The 22,888-nt window shown below is 31.9% G+C and overlaps 1 protein-coding gene across 2 annotated transcripts; it reads right to left on the bottom strand.

The window, feature by feature from the left end:
* Positions 1-1,994: 1,994 nt before the first annotated feature.
* On the bottom strand, positions 1,995-22,635 carry LOC148611504 (uncharacterized). Of its 2 annotated transcripts, XM_088592107.1 has the most exons (3): positions 22,179-22,635; positions 17,975-18,037; positions 1,995-6,724 (listed from the first exon to the last, which is right to left on the bottom strand). In XM_088592107.1, exons 1-3 carry the CDS (start codon positions 22,471-22,473, stop codon positions 4,947-4,949), a joined length of 2,136 nt encoding a protein of 711 aa, XP_088448233.1. In that variant the 5' UTR covers positions 22,474-22,635; the 3' UTR covers positions 1,995-4,946. The 2 variants fall into 2 exon arrangements, with proteins under 2 accessions (XP_088448233.1, XP_088448234.1); XM_088592108.1 differs by lacking the exon at positions 17,975-18,037 and having other exon boundaries at positions 22,179-22,634.
* Positions 22,636-22,888: the final 253 nt, after the last annotated feature.

The raw sequence follows: 22,888 nt of genomic DNA, 5'->3' as shown, positions 1-22,888 counted from the left end.
GTCAAAATTTATTTAGATATATGCCAAAACAATTTACTGGCCAAAACTGAACGACATTTATATACACTTACAATTCCAGATTTATATAGTCTCTGTAAAATTTTCTTCGTTTCTAAGATATTAGTACTGTAAGTACCAGTATTGTATGATGGTGAGGTAGTTTAAGCAATGATTATAGTACCAAAGGTCCAAAATTATACATTTCTACTATAATAGAAACAATTGTAGTTCAAAAATGCACCTCGTAACTTATTTTCCAGATTTTGTTGTTTAATTCAAGTAAAAGCAACCCAGAAAGAGTAATAAGACATAACCACCAGTACAAATTTGAACTTAGCTTGAGGAAGTTCATATGATCTTTATGATACGATTTTTCTAAGCCTAAAGAGTCCATAAGAAATTCCCATTTTACTTTACTAGTGCATGACCACGATAAGATATTAAAGTACCATTCTTTGTAAGAATCAGGTAATGGGTGGCACATCATAATTCTCAATTTGGTCTTTTTGCCTCAAATATATTTAATACATCTAGGAAACAACTGAAAGTCCATTTAAATTTATCTTGAAGCATCTGTGAGGTAGATATTTTTTGAATGTTTATATAAGTAAAAAAAAAGTACGGGAAAAATTTCAATAGCGCATTCCAACTAAATATGACCTATCAATATCTTCTATCAATACCTTAAAAAGGCAAACTTTACAACCACTTTTACGGTTATTTCTAGATGTTATGAGGTATAAATACTTGGATAATACTATAAATTTCTGCGTTTTTTTTCTTCTTCATGGGTCACACCTTATACACATTTTTTCTGATGTACTTAAACTTCGATTTGTATCGTAGCCTCTTTAGTGACTTGTTTGTCCCACCTTGTCCCGAATTATATACGAAGACAATATTTTTTTTATCCATTCCTGATCTTTACAATCATGTACTGTTATCATTCCTGCTTGTGCTACTGAGCCAATCGGTTGGCAAATAAACCCCTGCTTATGTCGCTTTGTATAGCTTGCAATATGTACCTTGAAAAGACATGGCATTTGTTGTAATGACGGCATCATAATTCCAATATTCATACATAATGAATGGAAAATACAATGTACCAAATTAATAAATTATCAAGGTAACTTTTTTTGTGCTTTGTGAATTCTATATTTTGTTTTAAATGTTTCACGAATTGTGCCTTTTTTCTCAAATTCTTGCTAAAAAGCCAAAGAATTATGTCCCTCTTCCCCTTTGTGTGTGTGTGTGTGTGTGTGTGACACCTAAGGTTTAAAAGTATATGGTTGCTTACCTGGTGAGTAGAAATTAAATAAATATATATATATATATATATATATATATATATATATATATATATATATATATATATATATATATATATATATATATATATATATATATATATATATATATATATATATATAAGCCACTTACAAATGGGTATGCAATAACTATTTACTAATTTGTTCAGTTAGTTTTGCATTAAAGTATGGTTTTAAACTCGAAATAACAACTATTCCTAGAGTTATTTACCAATGTCATACGCATGTTGTAGTCATAATTCCTTTAATTTTTAACGCTAAAAAGGCTTAACTACCATCTATATTCATTTCATTGTCTAACATTATAACACCAAGTAAATCAAATATTTTTTTTACCTTATAGTAAAGGGAAACACTAAAGTCTAAAAGCAAACTACCATCTCGAACTATTTTACAACATAATCGTGTATTTTACTTATGGTTAAAGCTATTTTTGCAGGAATTCGAGACCGATAGTTTTTATTTAAACCACGTCAAAGAAGGACTTTTGCTAAAACTTCGGCGCCTGTCTTATATCTAGCGATTTATTTGTTCGTGAAATTATTCCCAAAAATAGAAACATTTTTGGTGTGGCAAATACTGTAGAATTGCAAAAATAAATCATACTAAATTTTCCTTGTGCTTTAGGTTTTATGTTCCAATCTGACAACGAAAACAAAATTTACATTTAATTATTATTAATTTATTCCAAAACAAAAAATAAAAGTCAAAATTACAACTTTCATAATTTTTCACATGCACAAATAACATGTATAATCTTGCATAAATTTCACACGTTCTCGCCGATAAGTTACATAAACCACTGTATACTTAACAAAGGATTCAACCACAAATCTACAGACAAAAAAAAAACAAGACACAATATCAACTTGCAAAGTCTAAAACATTACAACTAGTACTTTCAAAGAATTTGTTTTTAAAATAGTACATAATGGTTTGACTAACTCAATCCACTCTATTGTTTTCTCCAGACACGTACTATACGCCCTTTCATTTCTCAGATCTAACATTTTTTGATAGCCAAGATATCACACCAACGTACAGTTAGAAGCCAAATGTTTCTAATACTTTACCTTAATTCAAATTTAAAACAAGTCATTCAAAAGAGAATTCCAAATTATCATTTTTTATCAACTCAGTATACTTACTACAAAATTGCTCTAGTTTTACTGAACTTTGAATATAATCTACAACAACTCAAAAATTGAAAAATACACTGATGTCAAATACTGGATTCTCTTCGTGCTCTAAAAGGAAACATTTTTATACCTCAAAAGAGGAAATATTATCCTAACACTTGCACCTATTGGACTCGCACAAAACAGTAAATCTGCCATGTCATTTATCTTCCAAATCTGAAATGGCAAACTTAAAATTCAAACAATATTTCGTAATGCATCTGATCATGTGCGCAAGTGCACCGGAAAACATCGTAATATTGTTCGAAGCCATGACCGAATACGATTCTTTACTATGAAGTGACACATTAAGAGTGTCTTCTCCGTGTCACTCTAACATCGTAATGACATATTATCAAGTTTACGTTTATCCCCCGACACGCCCTTCAACAATTTTCTAAAGAAAACCCTGTCAGAAATTAAAATTTAACTTACAATTTAACTAATCGCTCCTGACTGTCACATGCAAGCATTGTTGAATGAACAAAACCCCCTATTCTTTTGGGAAGTTCTTGCTTAAAGTGATATATAAAATCCTTTTGAAATTAGATACTGACTGCGTGGCTAATGTAAACCACTAGAGACTGGTACTTCAGAAAAAAATCGTTGCTTCAAATAACAAACAGAACAATTAAAAGAAATTTGACACACATAAACAATACAGTATAAGTCGGGTGGTCAACAACAGAAATTATGGCATTTTTCAATTAGTTCCGTAAATTTAAAAGCAATAAAGTCTTATTGAAAATAAATATTGACAATTACAATCGTTTTGTACATAAATTTGAATAGAGCTAAAAGAAGCCAATAAAAGTTGCAATGGGATGAAGAAAAATCGCGATTTAATTTAGTAAAATGTTTAATTCGGTTTAGTACGTGTTCTACAAATAGGTATAAAAATATACATTACTAAGGGAAATCTGCTTTTTTCTCATGAATAGCCTTTTTTTCAATTTTTTATATCATAACTTTTTATTTCAAGACAACTTGTAAAGCCAGAATATCTATGCAGCGACTTTTCAACCTAAAAAACGAATAAAAGACTTCAATCTGCATTAACAAATTTAAATAAAGACAGAACTAAATACAATTCCTGATGGAACTCAGTGCGATCTCTGGCTGGCAACACAATTGGAACATACTAGCATATAGTTTTCCGGTGAAAAAAAAACAGTATTACAAACCTAAGAAATTTTTTTAAAGTTAACACGAGAATAAATGACGTTCAATCTTAAAAAAATCAAGAGCTGCTAAAATGATGGATTTAATACATGTTTTAACATATAACAGCACTCGGTTTTACAACAGCTTGTAGCCGTCAAAAATCCGCCTAAAATGAATCAAATTATGGACACGGGTTTAACAACAGTACTGGAAAATATATTTTGAAGTTATACTAATGTTTGTACTTCATGCGAATTAGAAAAAAATGAAGAATATGTACAGACACATAAATTATTTTACCAATTTCAACTATAACAGAAGGAATTTAGTTGTAATGTATGTGCGGAAAATAAAGTGAATAAAAATAGCAGAAAAAAAACACGAATACATATTTTTAAATAACATCAAGCATATAAGTCATAAACTTTCCATTTGCGAAATAATTCGTAAAATTTACTATACTTTAATCTAGTTCCTTATTGTTCAAGTACTCTTTAAAAAGCATGCAGTAATATGAAAGAAATTATTCAATCAAGTTCTTCAACACAATTATATTTTTGTCCAAATCAAATCAATATATAACAAAACCCATTCATATATGAAACAAATCAAACTTGTTCATCAAATAGATCCTTTCTGAACAGATTCGGTTGGTACTTAATGCTACAACTGCCCGTAAAATTCTCACAGTTTTAAACCATTTTTACAGGAAAGAGTTGCAACAACCCCACGGAAATACCAACTGAGCCTAATGAAAAATAAACTTTATAAGGTCTTTATCGAAAGTATTCTTTAATTATTTTTTTTTTCAATTTTTCTTCTTTTTTTCCAAAAGATAATTTCAAAGCAACTGGCAATTTTATGGTTACCAGAAATGAAGGAAGATAAATAATTCAAAAGAAATATTTCTTGAAACACTTTCACAGACTCGGATATAAATTAACAACAATTTTTTTTTAAAAATATCTTAACTCTTTACCCACTCATCACTAACAAGGTTCAAAGTAACAAAAACTGAGCAGAAAATATACAAAAATGAACAATAACTGGCACTTTGCTTTCTCATCTTGTGCTACAAAAATCACAATTCCATAGACATTTTATTGTCCCCTTATTTACCCGTTTACATCCATCAGCCAATAAAAAGCACAACAAAAGTTACAATCAATGATATAAAACTCTGATATAGCCCTGTTATGATTAAGTTTCTTGTGCCTTTACAATTGGCAACGGACAGTAAATATTATCTGATCCTCTTTAATGGGCATCTTATGGCTCAGATTGCTTGATACTCCGGGAGCTGGGTATTGAAATACTCACTAAATATGGTTGTAAAATCAGAAGACGAGACTTCGTTATAGGGAGATCCGCCATTATATTGTTCTGGCATTAATTCTCCATCTTTATTACTCGGGCTAGATATGCTCCGGATGGATGTATTGTTAGCGAGCGGTCTGTGGCATACTGATGAGTTCATTACCGTATTGACACCGGGTGAATAACTGTCCATGTAATTGCCACCGTAAATGGAATTTGATGGATGTTGGTCTATTCGTGTCGTCTGCTGGGGATAAACAGACGATTTCCCCATATAAGGCGAATTGAATCTCCTGTCTGTTGATTGGTTGTTAATTGCCTCTGAGGAGTTGCTAAAACCGTATCTTGAAAAATTGGCAGCAGCAACACTATCGGAGTCCATTGTTAAGTCCATTCGCTGCTGTTGATAAAATGTCCTGAACTGGGGCGAATTCTGGTAGTTATCACCATTATAACCATTTGCGTTGTAAAAATTCCAAGAGTTCAAGTTCCGAGCACCATTTTGACTTGGGCTGTACTGACCGGCGTGGTAGTCAGATGTTTGTCTACCATAGTTAAATGGTTGAGATCGGTTTTGATACAATTCAGAATGGTAGAGACCATTAGTGTTTCGCCAAATATCATTTTGCTGGCCATTAGACATTTTTACATTAGAATAATTGTAACCGTTCTGACCAGAATACATTGGATTTTGTCTATATTTACTATGATACTCATTTGACTTCACTTTTGGACTGACGATTTCAGACGCCGCTTTCATAACTTCAAAATCACCAGAAGTAAATTCTTGGGTACTTCCGGTTGATAATGTAGGACTAGTTGAGGCAGTAATTGCAGACGTTGAAGATGAAGACGGGGGAGATGAGAAAAATGAGACCGGATCAGATTCAACCTTTTCTGTTTTGAAGTCGGTTTGTATAGTGTTATTATTATCTCTGGGCGAACTTGCGATGTCTGGTATATCGGGGACGGACGGCACATCGTTTAACGACAAACTATCAGCCGATGATGCTTTCGAATTCATCTGGCTAACGTTACTAACAAATGTTTGTAGAGGCGATTGGTTTTCTATACTTTGTTTATTTTCCAAGCGTAATAATTCCTGATTGGTATTGCATTCAGGAATTTCTTGTGAATCCACGACATCTGTGCATTTCTCCACATCATTAGCAGCGTTCTCTTTCGCCATGTCATGCGAGATGCCAGTTTTATCTATTTTCGTTAGATCGAGAATGTTATTTTTGTTTTGAGAAAGTCTGCTTTGCTCATCATCAATAGGCGTGTCAGTAGTTTGCCCATCCACAATTGTTTTTGTATTCTGCTTCTTTGATAAAATGTTTGAAGTCTCCCCATTCATTTCGTGTTTTGTTTCGCTATTATCCATTCTTTCACAACTTTCTTCTGATGATGCTGGACTTTCTAGGCTACATTCTAATTGAAAACCATCATCCGAATCTGACTTAGGTCTTTGAGATTGTGACTGCCTCTTGTATTTCATTCGCCTATTCTGAAACCACACTTTGACCTGCCTTTCCGTGAGATCTAACGATGCTGCTATTTCTATTCGCCTTGGTCGACAAAGATACTTGTTGAAATGAAATTCTTTTTCTAACTCTAACAACTGTGTGTTTGTGTATGCTGTACGCAGACGTCGTGTTCCACCGGCATTTCCGTTTCCAGACCCACCCGTAGCAACAGACGTGTTTCCTGTTCCCATGGAAACAGGTGTCATGAAGTCTGAAAATGAAAAAAAAATTATGTAGCTTTGCATACTATAGGCATATTAGAAACCGTTATTGGTTCACCATTCTACAACTCAACCATTTTATTTCTTAAAACGGCAGTCACAGAATTGTCTTTTGCTGAAACATTTCTTTCCCCACGATATTTCACGAAAACACGAGTAAATTTTAATTGCTAAATTATTAATTTACTCCACGTTAAAAGTTTGCAAATGTTCTATTTTGAAATTAAACATAATACACATATACTTCTCATTTGCAAGTTCTATTTAAATTCGTTTTCAGTAAATATACACGGATTTATCATACATTAACGTGTTGTAAAAAAAAAGCAACATCTTTGTTTTTTTAATGTTCCTATCACTGCAAGGGTCTGTAATACTCAAAGAAATGAAATATAACACCAAAAGGGCCAATGGAACAAAACATATGGTGTACCACTGAAATATAAGTTGTATCTTTACGCATACATCTCTCTTTGAAACATGCAATACACAAATGTCGAGATATCAGCAAAAACAGTTTTCCGAAGAATTGATTTCTACTAAAGTAACCCTCGTCACCACGAGATCAGGAGATTTTAGTGCGATTCGGCATATCTCCATTCCGTGCGGGACAGAAATAATTCATTGATAAGGTGGAAAACTGATGAAATTATACATAACAACGTTTGGTGTAAGAGGTTTCGAGCACTTTTGTTGTAGCTTAATCAATGTAGAAGTTTAGCACGGTAGAGTGAATTGGGTTAAAAGGTTTATGTGATATTTTTATGCAAATTTGAGCTGATACAATCTGGGAAAGTGTAAAGGTTGCCATATCATTGATCTAAAAAATGTGTGCAAGATCCATTTTTCTTCGGGGCATCTTCCGAAGTCATTGAACTTTATTTATTTACAATTATAGAAACGGATGATGGTTTAGTTATCAAAAATAATTAATTTGTATCAATACTATAAACGAGTCATTTTAAATAAAGCGCTTTTTTCACTTTCATACAACAGTCTTCCCTGTTAATTATCTAACATTTATTCACGAATGTACTATTATTTCTCGAGGGGGTAGAACAAAAATATGCATTCGGAGGGTAACAGTGCATGCATAACAAACGGTAGACGATTCAATTCAAAACTAATAAAGATGATTTCGTATTGTTTTTTTTAAGAAGACTGAAATGTACGTTAACTAAAACGTGTTGCAGACAATGATATAAACAATATTGTTTTTCGAAAAAAAATATTTTGTGTCAAAAAATATTATCGGACAATTTTCTACATATATGTGGAACACACTATTCCAAACGGGCAAAATTATTTCAAATGATCTTTATTTCACGATTTCACATGCATTTCACGTGAACTTAACCGAATTAAACAAATGAAATGTGTGGCAAATTTTACATGAAATTCGTGTGGAATCGGATCCTTCATGAGAATTTCATGTGAAATCTTCACATGAAATTCATCTTGATTGAATTTCACATGAACATTACGTAGATATCACGTGAATTTCACGTGAAGCATTTGTTTTTTCTTAGATAAAATATAATGTTATGGCATGTCATAATGCATGAGCAGTACGTTAAAATAAAAGTATAGGAATGATTACTTTATTAAATTTGAGTTGATACAATAATATATTTTAGTCAATGTAGAAAACAAGGGTTTCATTGAAATCAAATTATAGAGGTTGTCTTCTAGTTTTTTCGTTTCTTGGCGATTGTTATTTTCTTTATCTAGCAAGTAACAATGAATACTTTCTGTGAGTTGCTGTATGAAAAATTGTTATGAATAAGAAACTAAAATCAAATCTAATATATGAAAATCTGCTACCAATACAAATAAAGTACACCGTCAATGCTTCAATCCTGAAAATCGATTTCAGTGTTTAGAAATTTAGATAAAAGTGCATATTCGAGGAATTAAAAGAAAATTTCATTCAATTTCTTTTATAATACTGATACAAATACGACGTGAAAGGATTCAGATTTTTCATATCATCATGAATGGCTTTGGAGACATCATAGATAAAAATGGTAATTGTTCTAATGAACATTTTCTCCTATCACCACTCGTGTCTGACATACTAGAAAGGCAAGTGAAATGCCTTCAAAGGAAATCCTAAATTAACCTGGATATTATTTACACTTTCTGATAATGTCCTATTGATTAGGCTAATTATGGAACTGTAAGGTACAAAGGCATGGAAGCTCGATTGGATAATACCAACTTCAATCCCGCACTGAATAAAAAGCAATCCCGGGCTGAATATGATGTCAATAAATTAGTGGTACGAAAAGAATAATTGCATAATAAGAGTTTTTTTGCTGCTTTGTACATTGCTTGACAAGCTAAAATGCAACCAGATCCGGCAATTTATCAGAGTATTGATTCTTCTGATGAATTTTTCTCTATGATTTGAAGCACAAGGAATCGCTGATTGCGTGATTTTACCTTTAGCTTAAGATTCGTGACAGGACTTTGATATCAAACTTCGTTTCTATTTGATGGAGATGTCAAACAATTGTTTTAAAATGACTATGTACGCATTTTGATCAACATATTAAATTTGCAAAGCTACTTCTAAATCTGTCCTCTAGTTTGCGTTGAACCATATTGTACTACGCAAGTTTGAAAATGTAAAGAGTCCACGAGACACAGTAAAGTTAAATCAAAGATAGCAGAATGAAAATATAAAAAAATACCATGCAATTCCCATTTTCAAAATTAAAATTTCCAATGTTATGGTTGGGTAAATGTTAACATTGGGACAGACTCATCATGATTACAGCTGAAATCTGGACTTCAGCAAGTCACTTATTTCTAGACATAAAACAGCGAAGTGCATTGTCATTAAAATAAAGACTATATATAATGAAAAAAAACGACAGAGCAGTACAACATATTTTCTGCTACACTTCCAAGCAGCTGTAACTAGAGGGTTGTACTATTTTGTTACATGCTTAATGAGTGTTTTATAGAATATCTATTGTCTATTGAAAGCCAAATAAAACAAGAAAAGCTCAGAAAAAATATTCCGTTCAAATGAAAGGATTAAAAACTAAATGTTTAACCTTTAAGTCAGATCTTCTCCCTTTGATGTCCACGAACAAAATACACATCTACATATCATGTCGAACCTTAATTTCTTTGAAATTCCATCAAAATTTCTATGATGGTTTAGAAAGAGTTGCCCTTGCCGGATAATAACATAAAACCTTCATGAAATATTTTCTCTGGACTCCGAAAATGATTCTTTTCTATCATGCATATTTACATATGAAACCAAAGCTTCTGAAATGTCATCAAAATACCTTAAGAAGTTAAGAGAGAGCTGCATGTACTAAAATGTGAGAGGCAAACGGACGCACGGACAGGCAGACAGACAAGGTGGTTCCTATATAATCTATAATCTGGGTTGCAGGGGTATAATACGAACCGAGAAGACAGCAAACACGTAAAATCGAGCTTCTAGATAAACAAAAGTCATGTATAACAAAGTGACACAACTGACATTAAACGAGTAGTGTATTGTAAAGTTATGTGTATCAATTTTACATAAATAAAAAGTACACCCCCTTTAAATATAGATTTAAACTAAACAGTTAGCGAACTCTACAATTTCATATTCCGACACAAAAGTCCAAAGCATCAAAAGAGAAGGACGAGTCAGAAACTTCAGAATCCATAGACTTGGCCACCGTGAAAACTGGAAACAAGACAGAAACTTCAGAATCCATAGACACGGCCAACGTGAAAACTGGAAACAAGACAGAAACTTCAGAATCCACAGACATGGCCAACGTGAAAACTGGAAATAAGAGACGATCTATATACAACCAAAACATGTGCAAATATAAACACTACCGTTCGAATTGCAGTCTGATCATATACATAGTGGTTTTCGTGAATTTGCCTTGGAGTAGTTGAAACCCAAATTGACAGCCAGAGTTTAATATAAAGTCAAGTAATGGGAATGTCCATGAAAAACTTTATTCGGTTTGATATGCCATCCTTTGTGTAGCAGAACTTTGTTCCTTCAGTCTGAAAAAATTCGTTTTGGCATACGAATATAAATGTACCCGACCAGAGTCAACATGGGAAATTACACTGGCACACTTATAACTTAGTGGTTTTTTTTACTTTGTATTGGCAAATTTGCAATTTCAAGCAATAAATAAATGTTACAATATGTATGTAAACAAAGTAGTCAATGCTGTGAAAATGAAAATAGAAATTTGGTTTCAGTGTTACTATGTGAGATCTGTATATAAGTTTTCATTATTCACTGTTAGGATCAAGGCTTAACAATACCCTACATGCCATTTGCGTGCGCTATAAATATTACAACGCGAGAACGTTAACATGATCAACGCTTAATGTCCAATCAAAATTCCTCTCTCAAACAATAAGGTTCTGAGGATATATATATGGTATATAGTCACGCAATTTTATTGCTGAAATTGACACTACAAAATAGCAACATACACGCATACTTGGTTATTTTGTTTGTCCTAATTACGGGTGGGTGGGCTTACGATTTTTAACAAATGAAAAATTTTTGAATCTAAACAAAAAAAATGAATAAATATCTTATTATGACTTGTACGTGTAGTTGTTATACAGGACAATAAATAAGAAACAAAAAGGAAAGTAACCAACTTAATAAGACAAAAAATCTTTTGGTAAGTCATATTACTAAAATAGAAATGCACAATCAAGAAGCGCAACTACATTAAGAGTGAAAATGTCTAAATACATTTATATTATGTAACTGTATGTACAATTATATAATTGATAAGCAAGTGAACTAAAATTTACAGAATTCGGACGAACAGATGTAATTCAAATCTATCCTCGATGCGACATTAGCTCAATATTTACACAGCCAAACGATTATAAATTTAAAGCTATTACACAATTCAGCTATGGACAGATCGGTAAGTTCTTCGTGTTGAATTTAAGAATTCCAATTGAGATGATTTATATCTATATTATCTACGATATAAGTTTTAAAGTATAATAAATAAACATATAAAATAGTTCTAATCTGTGCCCTATCGTAACTGTGATCCGAATAATTTTATTACGAACCATCTGTAGCCAATGTATAAACAAACAGCATATCATAAACATCAAAGAAAATTTTTGCACAGAAGTAGACACCTTGCTATGAAAAAGATCCATAATATTTTAGTATTAAAATGATTTTTATCGTAAACATCAGGAGAATAAATTATTATAAAGATTTGACAGCTGTTGACGGCCGAACCATAAGAGAGTTTTTTTTTTGAAGGCCCGTTTGAATAGGATACGTTTGCTTTTCATCTAGAAAACGAAAATATGAAATTCTATAGTTGTCACTCAAATTTTAAAACGATAGCGCATTGAATTTTAAACAGGCTTGTTTTTTACGTTCTGTCAGCATGACTGACAATTTGGTAGCGAAGCATTTCTGTGACCACATCAAAGTGTGAAGAGTGTAAAAGTTATTTATGACAATGTTATTATTAATTGCAATTAAAACTATAATTATAAAGCTATTTTAAGTCAGCGAAATTATTTAAATAAACCAATCGCCCCAATTATTCATGACGGTTAAGCCTTACAAAGTTTACGTATTGGTCGCTAAGGTTGTTAAATATATTGTGCTGTCTTGATGAAACCATGCCAACAGAAAAGGTACATAAACATTGCATAGTTTGCGAGCATATGAACTAGAGTTGGCTGATCGGTTTAAAGTAAACAAAATAGCCTTTTTCCGAAGCCACAATGAAAAATAAACATGCAGAAAGGACCTTTACTTGTTTCGGCTTGTTTCGGCTACTTGCCGGACCGTCTGTCGTATGTTTCTGTAGATTGGCAAGGAAAACCATCGTACTACAGGCTATTTTGCAAAAGCATCTTATCTGAATATTCATGTTCATTGTAACTTTTAGATATGACGTTAAATTTGTGAGGCAGAAACGATTCATTAATAAATGTGTTTTATGACAACTGCTGTAAATAAATAAAAATTGGACATAACAAATTACGTTTGTTTGACATTTGGATCCCTAAGAATAGCTTCAACGATGACGTGACGATTCAAGTTGTCCCTTAAATCGTCTTTCCGCTCTCATTGACATTTCCTGTACCTGTATCGGACTGAAACTACGTCTATTAATTGAGAAGATATGCTGCTAAGTTTTTTTTTATGAAATATGACTTTGAGGGAAATGCATGAATCAGTCCACATTTGAATTGTGTTTTTACAATGTACATTGTATGCTTTTCGAACGTACCAAATTAAGTTTACATGTACTGTATGTATTTCAAATTAGATTTCATCCAGATATATGCCATTGATGTATATTGGTAAATTACAAAGTTATTGACCTCCGAATAGTGTTGGCCTCTACTGGTCCAATTTATCACAAAGTAAAGTCTATATTTATTCAAAATTTGTTCCGGGTTGTAGTAAAAATCTGGTAGAAATGTTTTTCTTTAATTTTCATTTCAAGAAATTTAGATATGAGGAGGCTACAGTGTACATTGTAAATCGGTCATAAATCATTTTAAAGTCTTGTACATTTTTTTCCAACTTTCTATTACATTCATCGACATGGAAAAACTATAAATACAAATGGAATTAAGCCGTACCCTTCAATATGATATGACTAATAACCTTTCAATATATTCAACAAAATAAATCACAATTAACCACAAAAGAATGTTTAGCCAATCGACCGATTTCACGTTCAACGCCAGATTACGAATTTGTTTGTGACAACAAATATCATTTTGTAAAGCATATTATAAATTCATATTTTCGCCATCTGGTCCCAACTTTTTCACGTGCTGTGCAAAAAAAGCAGTATCGATTTCTGCGTTTAACATGGCGAGATTTCGCATCACAAATCGATGTATGTACCTCAAAATGTACAATATTTCAAAATTTCACTAATAGTGCATCTTATATAACATACATCTGCTTTGATCAGAACACAGAGAATTTGTTTTTTAAGTCTACACAGCTTGTTAAATTTTCATTGATGCAAACCGATTGCAAAAATTTCAATTGTCTACTTAGATAAAGCATGTTGCATTTTTTTCGGGGTATTTGATAGATTTTTCTCATTAGAATCAATACACTGAAGTGTAGATATTGCATATATTGTAACAAACAGACAAAAACGGGAAAAATGTCAGCCGACCGTAGTAGTAAAAATAAAGCTATGAATTAAATAATCTTAATTCATAACCCAAGAAGACGTACACTGGAACACGTAGGAGCAAGCGAAAGCAATATATGAGGAGATACTAGTATGTTCGATGTTAACCTAAAATACTAAGCTTTAAACACTATCGCCATAAGAATAAAATATATTATGTTATACGAGTGAGGTCATGTGACATTGCGATTCCATCTAATGAAATAACCTTATAGATAATTTATTATTAATTCAGTAAAACCTTGCAGTTGCCCATTTCACTTGTCTTCATTTAACTGAACGCAAAGCACAAATTGCAAAGATAAACTTTAATTGTCTCTGTCGCCATAACAAATGATAATGGTGTTTTCATTGACGTCCGCGCTTAGAAAAAACAATTGCTCGTTTTCAATCAGATTTGCCAGTCTTCTTAAAACTGAATAAGAAGAATCCCCACGTGCCTAAGCAGTAAATCTAATTGTCAAATCAAAGTTATGGGCCTTCCTCAGTTAATGATGTCGTAAACTCGTTTAATCCCATATTATTGAGGGTGTTTCTTTTAACGACTTGTCTGACAACATTAATAAATTTGTTTTACATTCGTTTGGATACCTTGTGCTCCTCGTGGCTATATATCATAAAATTTATGTACCGAATAATATTTTCATGTATCAAGCATAAAAATACCATAAATATTTTATTTAGATGGTTTTTATATTCCTGCCATTAAATTGAATTGTAATCCGAGGCTAAATTCTCCTTTGTCCTCGATTGGATCAAGATGGTTGGTGATCTGTCCACATGGAATGGTTTTCGTGATGTTCAGGACTTAAATGGGACAATTTAAAATTTGTTTCAATAACAAATACGTATTTTTGCACTATTCTAGATGTCTGGAGGTGTAATGCATCTATTTCTATCAGAAATGGGATGTAAATGCAGCAGGCCGATTGATTGACGGACATTACAAGGGACAAGTTGATGATTACGTCTTTATAATGAATAATGAGTACATTACGTGTCTCTACTTCATCAAGTAAGAGATATCTTGAGGTATCAATATGTTTGAACGTTGGGGAGCAGAATTTGAATCTAGAGAAATCGGGAAGATAGATAATATATTACGGACATTACTTTCAGGTATACAAACTGTGTTTTTTTGGATTTCGAAAGCGAAAATTAATATTATGCCCAGAAACTAAATGTTCGATAAATTGCGATTTGTTGCAAGCTTACAAGACAGTATTTTAAAAATTATGAACTGTTTGTCCTCTTGATTGGGTGATTGCTTTTGTCTTATTTTATAAAACCTAGTTTCCATTATAATTTTAAACTCATTTTATATAAAGAATAAGAATAGAAGCCACTTAAATAAAAATCTCCAGCTAAATACAATTTAATTGACTTAGACAGATGAAAGTACATTCATTGTATATTCCTATCACTTTAAACAGTAAAATAGAAAGAGTGAAACAGTTTCCGTTCCCAGATCTGATCTGTTTCAAACAAACAAAAATTAGAAAACTATCGTATAACTAAAAATAAAATGATTAAAAAAAAAATGACAGGTGAAGAGTGGGAAACTAAAAATTGAGCAAAAAATCGCTAGACGTTTCTGACTGAAGCTGTCACTGTTTATTACTTGTTTTTTTTTCTTTTTTTACAGAAATCAAAATGAAAGGTGTGCTCGAACTGGCAGAGAAATATATACGTAAACAAAATAGAACAGGACGTTCTTGACTGAAGTACATTCAGTTATGCATTTACTTGTTGAGAAACGTCAAGATATGAACAGATGATTGACAGGACACTTGACTGTAGGAATGTTATACGCATGGTAATGAGCTTTCTTTCATAAAATTATTTCATAGAATTTTGCTCAACATGAGAAACAGCGTGCAGCCTCTTTTCTTCAAACCGCATTAAAAGCGCATAAAACGGAAGATATTTTTAGAGTACATCCCAAAAATAATTATTCGTAATATTGTATCAAGTCTCAAAAATGAAAATAATAGCACTTAATTTGATGTTTCGGGTAACAAATAACGAAAATATTTGTGGAAGGAATACGTCCTTTTGGGGAGTTTGTTTCTTCGTGAACATGCGCTGATCCTCAGGAAACACAGTTCAACATATTCCATTACAGAGCGAGGGACGACTGCATTTATCGATTTGTTAATACTTACACCATTTACCACAGCGATTGGCGTTTCGAGAAAAAGTCAAAATCCCATCAACAAGTTACTAATTAGTAGATATGGGCATCAAAGAAATCTAAAGAAACTATCAAAATAAACCGTTTATAAGAACTCCATTTAAAACAGTATGATACCAATTCATTTTATCAGCCATACAGAGAGAACTTAACTCGTGCAAAAATAAATCAATCCAAATAATACAGGATACATCGGGCTTGTTATGAGACGGCAAAATTCTTGACGAAATTAAAATCTTCTACATATACAATGTAATATCAAAATTCTGTAAGATTTTCTACATATTGTAGTTGCTCTCCCATGCGAAGAAAACAAAAAAGTTATTCTCGTAAGAAGCTTAACGTATGTTTACTGTATTTTCACTTGTAGAAGAGCGGTGCATATTTTCGCAGTTATTTGGACAATATTAATGAAATTGCTAGTGTATGAACATTTACAAGGTCTGTAATACCTCAGCGTTAAGGATATAGACTCGGTAATGGCAAACTATTTGAACTTGAATCTATGTCAATACTAAGTGATACTATATCAGGAGGGTATTAGAACTCTATATAAAACAATTGTTGAAACAATTTATGTCCGCACATTTAAAAGTAGAATTACAAACGTGTCAGAACAATACGTATAATTTTATGAGAAGATATGAATATTTATATTGTTTCGTTTACTTTGATTCAGCCTTTAAAATTCTACCATGTACCTTAAAACAGTGGAGTTGTGGCCGTTATTGAGCTTTTTCCTCCCCTTTGTCACGGTCAAAGATGCTTAATAAAAGTTCTAGTATGGCTTAACGATAATCTATTTTGTTTTATCATAATTTTGTGGATTGATATGGAAGCTCGTGCTGTTTGTCTCCAATCCTGACACAAAATCACTTGCCATACATTTGTATAGAATTTGACTAAATTGAGTCTGGGTATTTCTTCACAAGAAAAAACTGTTTTTATATTACCTACAATTTGTGAAGCAATATGTGTGTGTGTGTCTAGAAGAATCACAAACCTTATTACACGTGCATTTGGTGTTGTTTGTCACCAAAATTTTAATCATTATCACTGTTCAGAAGATGGGTTTTTTTTTCAAAAGAGCACAAAAAATAAAAACAAAATAAAAAATGTTAAAAATTATATAAGTACCCAGTTAATAAGTTCTCCATTTTCATGTTAAAAATTCTGAAACTTTTATTGTCTTGTAGTATTAAGTTTCTTATTGTTCTTATTGTTAAGGGGAAAAATTATAGCATTGTAATTTCTTTCGGATATATCAGAACAAATCCCTGAAAAAAATCGTCACTTGTTCAGGACACGCTAATATCAGACATAGAATGGTAAGTTCACGTCTTTACTATAAGGCCAAGAGAAAAAAAAATATGTGTCTGTTTAAGCTTACATTGGATAGATTAATAGGTAGATAAGAACATTTTATTTTCTTTATTATTTTATATAGACACTTACGGGAAAATTTCTTGAATTTAAAAGTGCTTAAGCTTAAGTTTAGGGGCAATTCTTAAAAACAAAGTACCAATAAATTGTGCTAGGGTAGGCGGAAAAAATAGCGAAGGTATGGTAACCTTAAACAGATAAGTTCTTTTCTCTGGCCTAAAATACAATGTAAAAAAATCACAAATTTATATTCTATAAACAGTGTAGACCAATCACATGGTTTGAACTTCTTCGTACAATTAGAAGAAAAATTGAGAAAGAAATGATTTTTCTTCAACCAGTTTTACAAGAGAAACAAAGAGAAGAAACCGACACATAGAGCTGGAATAGCCAAAGCAAACCATTAGAATATTAGAATACATTTTTGAAGGTCAAACGCACCGTTCCAGATCTCTTACCTTCATTTTGTAATAGGGGTGATATAACAAGAAACTCTTGAAGCAATGCTGTTTCGTCTTCATCTAAAACATTAGCATAGTTTTGAATTGTGTAGTATTATTCAAAGTACTTGTCCAAGGTTCATTTATATTTGTCAATTAATTTGTAAATTCCATTTATTGAAGTTTTACATAGTTAGCGAGGACCAACACATGAATGACTCTATTGGTACAGCAAGTCCCTTTGAAATGGCGTTGCAAAAACATAACGTTTCAATTTGTATTGGTTTCGCCATCATTATATCAGTTGTTCAACTGGAATCAGAGCCATGCACTTTAGGAACTATTACAATAAAGAAAAATTGTGGAGAAGGGGTTAAAGCACGCGGAAACTTAATAATTGGTAATTTACATACATCTTAGATTTGTTAAGGTCTACTTTTAGTCTTAATAGTTTTGTTTTTATAAAACATTAAAATTATTAAAATGAACTCTTTTTTTATATTTTATCCATGACAGAATTTATGGAAATGGCAACGAATTTGTTAACAATATTGCATAATTTAATTTTCCAGGACAATAAAACAAGCGAGACCCATAAAAACAGTACATATTGGATCATAAACAAGTTTTCTGTGTAATAAGAATTAATTTTATATGCACAGTAGGCAATTCATCACAAATACAAAGGGAAGGGGTGAAGCAAGAAACGTCCTCTTTTCATTTCACAACACGTTGAAAGTAACAGATTTTTTTCCCTTTCTGTCTCTCACTTTTGGTATGGATTAAATAAAATGATTTAACTGATATATTGTTACTATTACAGATGGATAAATGCTAGATAATATACTTCCGTGTTATTATAAACAGGATTTCATATATTCATTGTGTCCTTTTTCTATTGCATATTATGAATTCATTGGGTTTTTAATTGAAAATAACACATCTTCGTGAAATAGGTCAGTGAAAACCTAACGAGATAAAAATAGTCTTAAGGAGGTATTCAAAAAGGTGTATTGTACCAATGAATTTGCCCCTAACTATGGTTGGTTAAAATAAAATATTTTCACTCGTTCACTTACCAAAAATCTAAAGATTTGCTTATTTTAATCGTGTATGTGACATGGATGTATTAGTTAATTTCTTTTTAGAGAGCCCAGCACAATTTGTTTGTAAACTGGGAATATAACGTCTGGATCTGGTTATAGAATGGCAAATAACATATGCAGCTTCTTTGAAACGAGAAAGACGGGATAAACTACAAATATAGTTTGTCCGGTAAAGGTATATATACCTTTATAAAGATCTTTCTACCATCGACCACGGTTCGTGTTTGGTCAAGTTTGGTTTTAATAAAGTTTAAAACAAGACATTTCACTGATGCAGACATTTGAAAGAAGGAGGGGATGAATGTATCTATGGAATTTCATATTTTACTGTATGAATTAAATATCGTTTTGCAAAATACATATTTATGTAAATTTCAGGAACAAAATGCAGTTTAATTTTAGATGTTTTCTTCCTCATTTCACAGTAACGTTGCATCTTCTGATTTTTCGCTTTACAGAGGAATACAGATAGATTTTCTATGTAAATTTGTACAGTATTAAGGTTCCTAATCTTTGCGTAAATTAAGCTACAAACTGCCCTCCTTTGAAAGCGAAATTGAGTCTTTACAATTTGAACATGACTAAAAATAATTTCAAAGTAAAATAAATATGGCTGATTTCGCACTGCCACGCAACGCATTAATTTGCATCTCCCATTTTCGCCTGAACGGTGCAAATTTATCCAGCCTTAATACAACGAGATTTCTCTCTATTGTCAGCAGGTCAAACAATCATGTTTTGAAACATTTAAAGTTTGTAATATGTTAAATTTATTTTATAATTGGTTCACAAACCAGCATTTATTGGCTTCTAAAATTGAATATTAAATATCTTGAAATCATTGCTAGGAGGAAGATTTACTAGGTCTCAGATCCGCCAGCCAGGAAGGATTAAACAACTGCTATTCTACTCTTGTTACAAGTCTAAATTGATTCTAATATCTTGTCATTATTTTCCTTCTTGAGTGGCGAACCCTTTGGCAGTGACAAGAAAACCTGTACTTTGGAGAATCTGCTTGTTGAGTTTGGAGTGTAAGCTGTAGTTGTAAATGAGAATTCCAGAAAGGCTCAATCTTCACGTCTTGTTGATTTTTCATTTTCTTTCACATTGATTTGCATGATGTTTAATTAATCAACAAAGCCTGAAAATATGTCCCGTCAAATAAATATGTAAACACTTCCACGAAAATTTCTTTCCTGTTTTTACCTTTCATAACATAGAAAGTAAATACAATTGGAAACGAAATGGGATTTTAGGTATGTGTTTGTGAACCAAGTCAGAAAAACTAGCAAAGCACTTCTCTTCAGAATTAAAATTAAATTGTTTAGCGGTTTATGTGAGTAGTTTTCTTTCTCCTTTTCCTCTTAAAAGAAACAGGTCATTATTCAATTATTTTTGTACAAACGTAAAAAAGCTCGATTCATGCAATATTTTTTTTATAGAAATTAAATGCAAATAACCCTCCAATCCTTAATCTTTTGGATGTAAGGCAAAAAATAACATGTCGGTTTCCTGCTACCATACTTACCCTAATTTTTTGTACCTACCCTAAATATTTCATGGCCATTTTGACTAAAGCAATGCTAAAGTATACGTTCTTTCCCCATAAAATCAATGTAAATTGAAAAATACAATAATTTCCTACCTGACATACTCTACATTTTCCTTGCTGGTATATGTAACTGGAAACAAGACTATTTTGTTTGTCTAACCTAATATATGCATCAAATTGCTTAAGGAAAAACAGGAAAAAATTATTCAACACATTTATGAAAGCAATGTACATAAAAATCTTTTAAAAAAACTTTCATAAATTGTTCCCTTTTTCCTGCATTTTTAAAGCTTTGTAATTTTTTTATTTACCTTCTTGATTTGACTGGGATTGAATCGATTTCAAAATACAAAATAACTATCTAATAGGTCTAAAGACTCCAAATTAATCCTCTTATACAGCTTTTAAATGTAAAATTGCATATATACATATGTAACGTGCATACATATACATTTATGTACACATATGTACAGTAACACTAAGATATCTCATTGTTTTCACAGGGTATGTGGTGGTGTTCCAGTATTTATGATATATTTTTTAAATCATCCTTAAATATCTCCATTAAATCCAAAATTGGAATTAAACTGCTATATTAAAAAAAGTTTTTACATTACAAATATGTTCACAATAATAAATTAAGACATTGCCAAATAGTGTCTTGTAATCAGAAATATTCAAAGGCTGTTCATTTTTTTTTCAATACCAAACGAACAGATCCAACTTTGTGATTATAAATTATAAAAAAAGACATGTTTTTTTTTTAAAAAAGATATTGAGATTTTATAAAATCCATTTTAGCCAAATTTAGATACTAAAAAAAAGGAAAATATAATATTGACAAATCTGCACATGTTGAACATGAATAAATTGAGATATTAGATATATACATGATGTTTATCATTGAAGCATCACACTGTAAACATTTTCAATATTTCAATGATTTTATCATACAAACAATGTAACGAATGCACTGTACCGCTTATATCTAGGAATATTCTTTGTAAATATGAATATTTTAGTATTTGATATTGGTGATAATTCTACAGTTAAATGTACAATCATTTCATTGACAGAAAATGATTTCAAATATTAGAATAAATGTTGATGTTGTATAAAACAAATTTCTATACTGTATATATAACATCTGACCACCATGGAAGTAAATACTGTCCTATAATTTACATCTTTTGATTACCAATGTCGAACAACACACAAAAGATTTTTTCAATTAAATGTCCATACACATTTCAAAATATCATACGGTACCAGGGGTATCTTCACTGAAAAGACTATTGAGTTCTGACCACTATAATAAAATTTAAATACATTGAAGTTTGATTGTTGACAAAATAAAGATGTTACTTTGCATTCGGTAAAATACAACATTCATTATAGTTTAAGAGTGCCACGCTGAGCCGTCAAAATTTTATGTCTGGAAAATAAATAGTTTTAATCTAATAGCCCATCTTCTCTACCGACTCAAATTACTAAATGTCAACTAAAAATCCCATTTTTTATCTGAGCATAAAAGCACTGGGAGTGTTCTAATAAATAGCAATACCTAGCTCGTTCTGGTCAGGCGTGACTCCTTTCCGGACTGGTTTCTTCTCTTTCATCCAAGCATAATCCGGGAACTTGAGTCCTAGTCCGTTATCCCTTGCCCCAGGGTCGCCCCCGATGTCCTGGGTCGGTGTCTGTGAGGCAGAGAAAGATTGGCAGTAAGATCGCATGCCGTCGCTCGCAATGATTGATGGTGCTTGTAAATTCTCATTGATAAGTGGCACCGAAGTCATAAATTCTGCTATACTCGGTTGGCTGTTGATAAAGCCAGACTCTCGCCCCTCGTCCATCGTCATTTGAAATTTGTCAAGGAACAGATTTGCACTGAAAAAATGTGTGTAATAATATCACATGTCTTTACTTATATTCTTTCCAGGTGACACTTTACCAACTATGCATTAAAAAGTATACACGAGATGGACGTAACCGAATGATAACCACTGCTGTTTAGGTCATGTGACCGTAACAACCAATCAACAATGTCATACGAGATTTCTGACAGGTTGAAAGACTTTGCATTTTCTAAATATAGACGGTTACATAGAGTAAATATGAACAATATATCTGTGATTAGTTGAAAAATTTGATTTTCAAAGGACAAAACTGTATGTGTGTATTGGCGGACATTTTGAAAGAAATGGGTCAAGAGCGTTCCAGCGATGGATATGATTTTATTATTATGCGGGAGGTAATTAATGCCTATAATATCGT

The sequence above is a fragment of the Perna viridis genome, chromosome 7 (genome assembly GCF_037379345.1).
Source record: "Perna viridis isolate PV_CMFRI_1.1 ecotype Kerala chromosome 7, ASM3737934v1, whole genome shotgun sequence".
NCBI lineage: Eukaryota > Metazoa > Mollusca > Bivalvia > Mytilida > Mytilidae > Perna > Perna viridis.
Note: the sequence above shows the minus strand (reverse complement) of the source record. Positions and strands in the feature narration are given on the sequence as shown.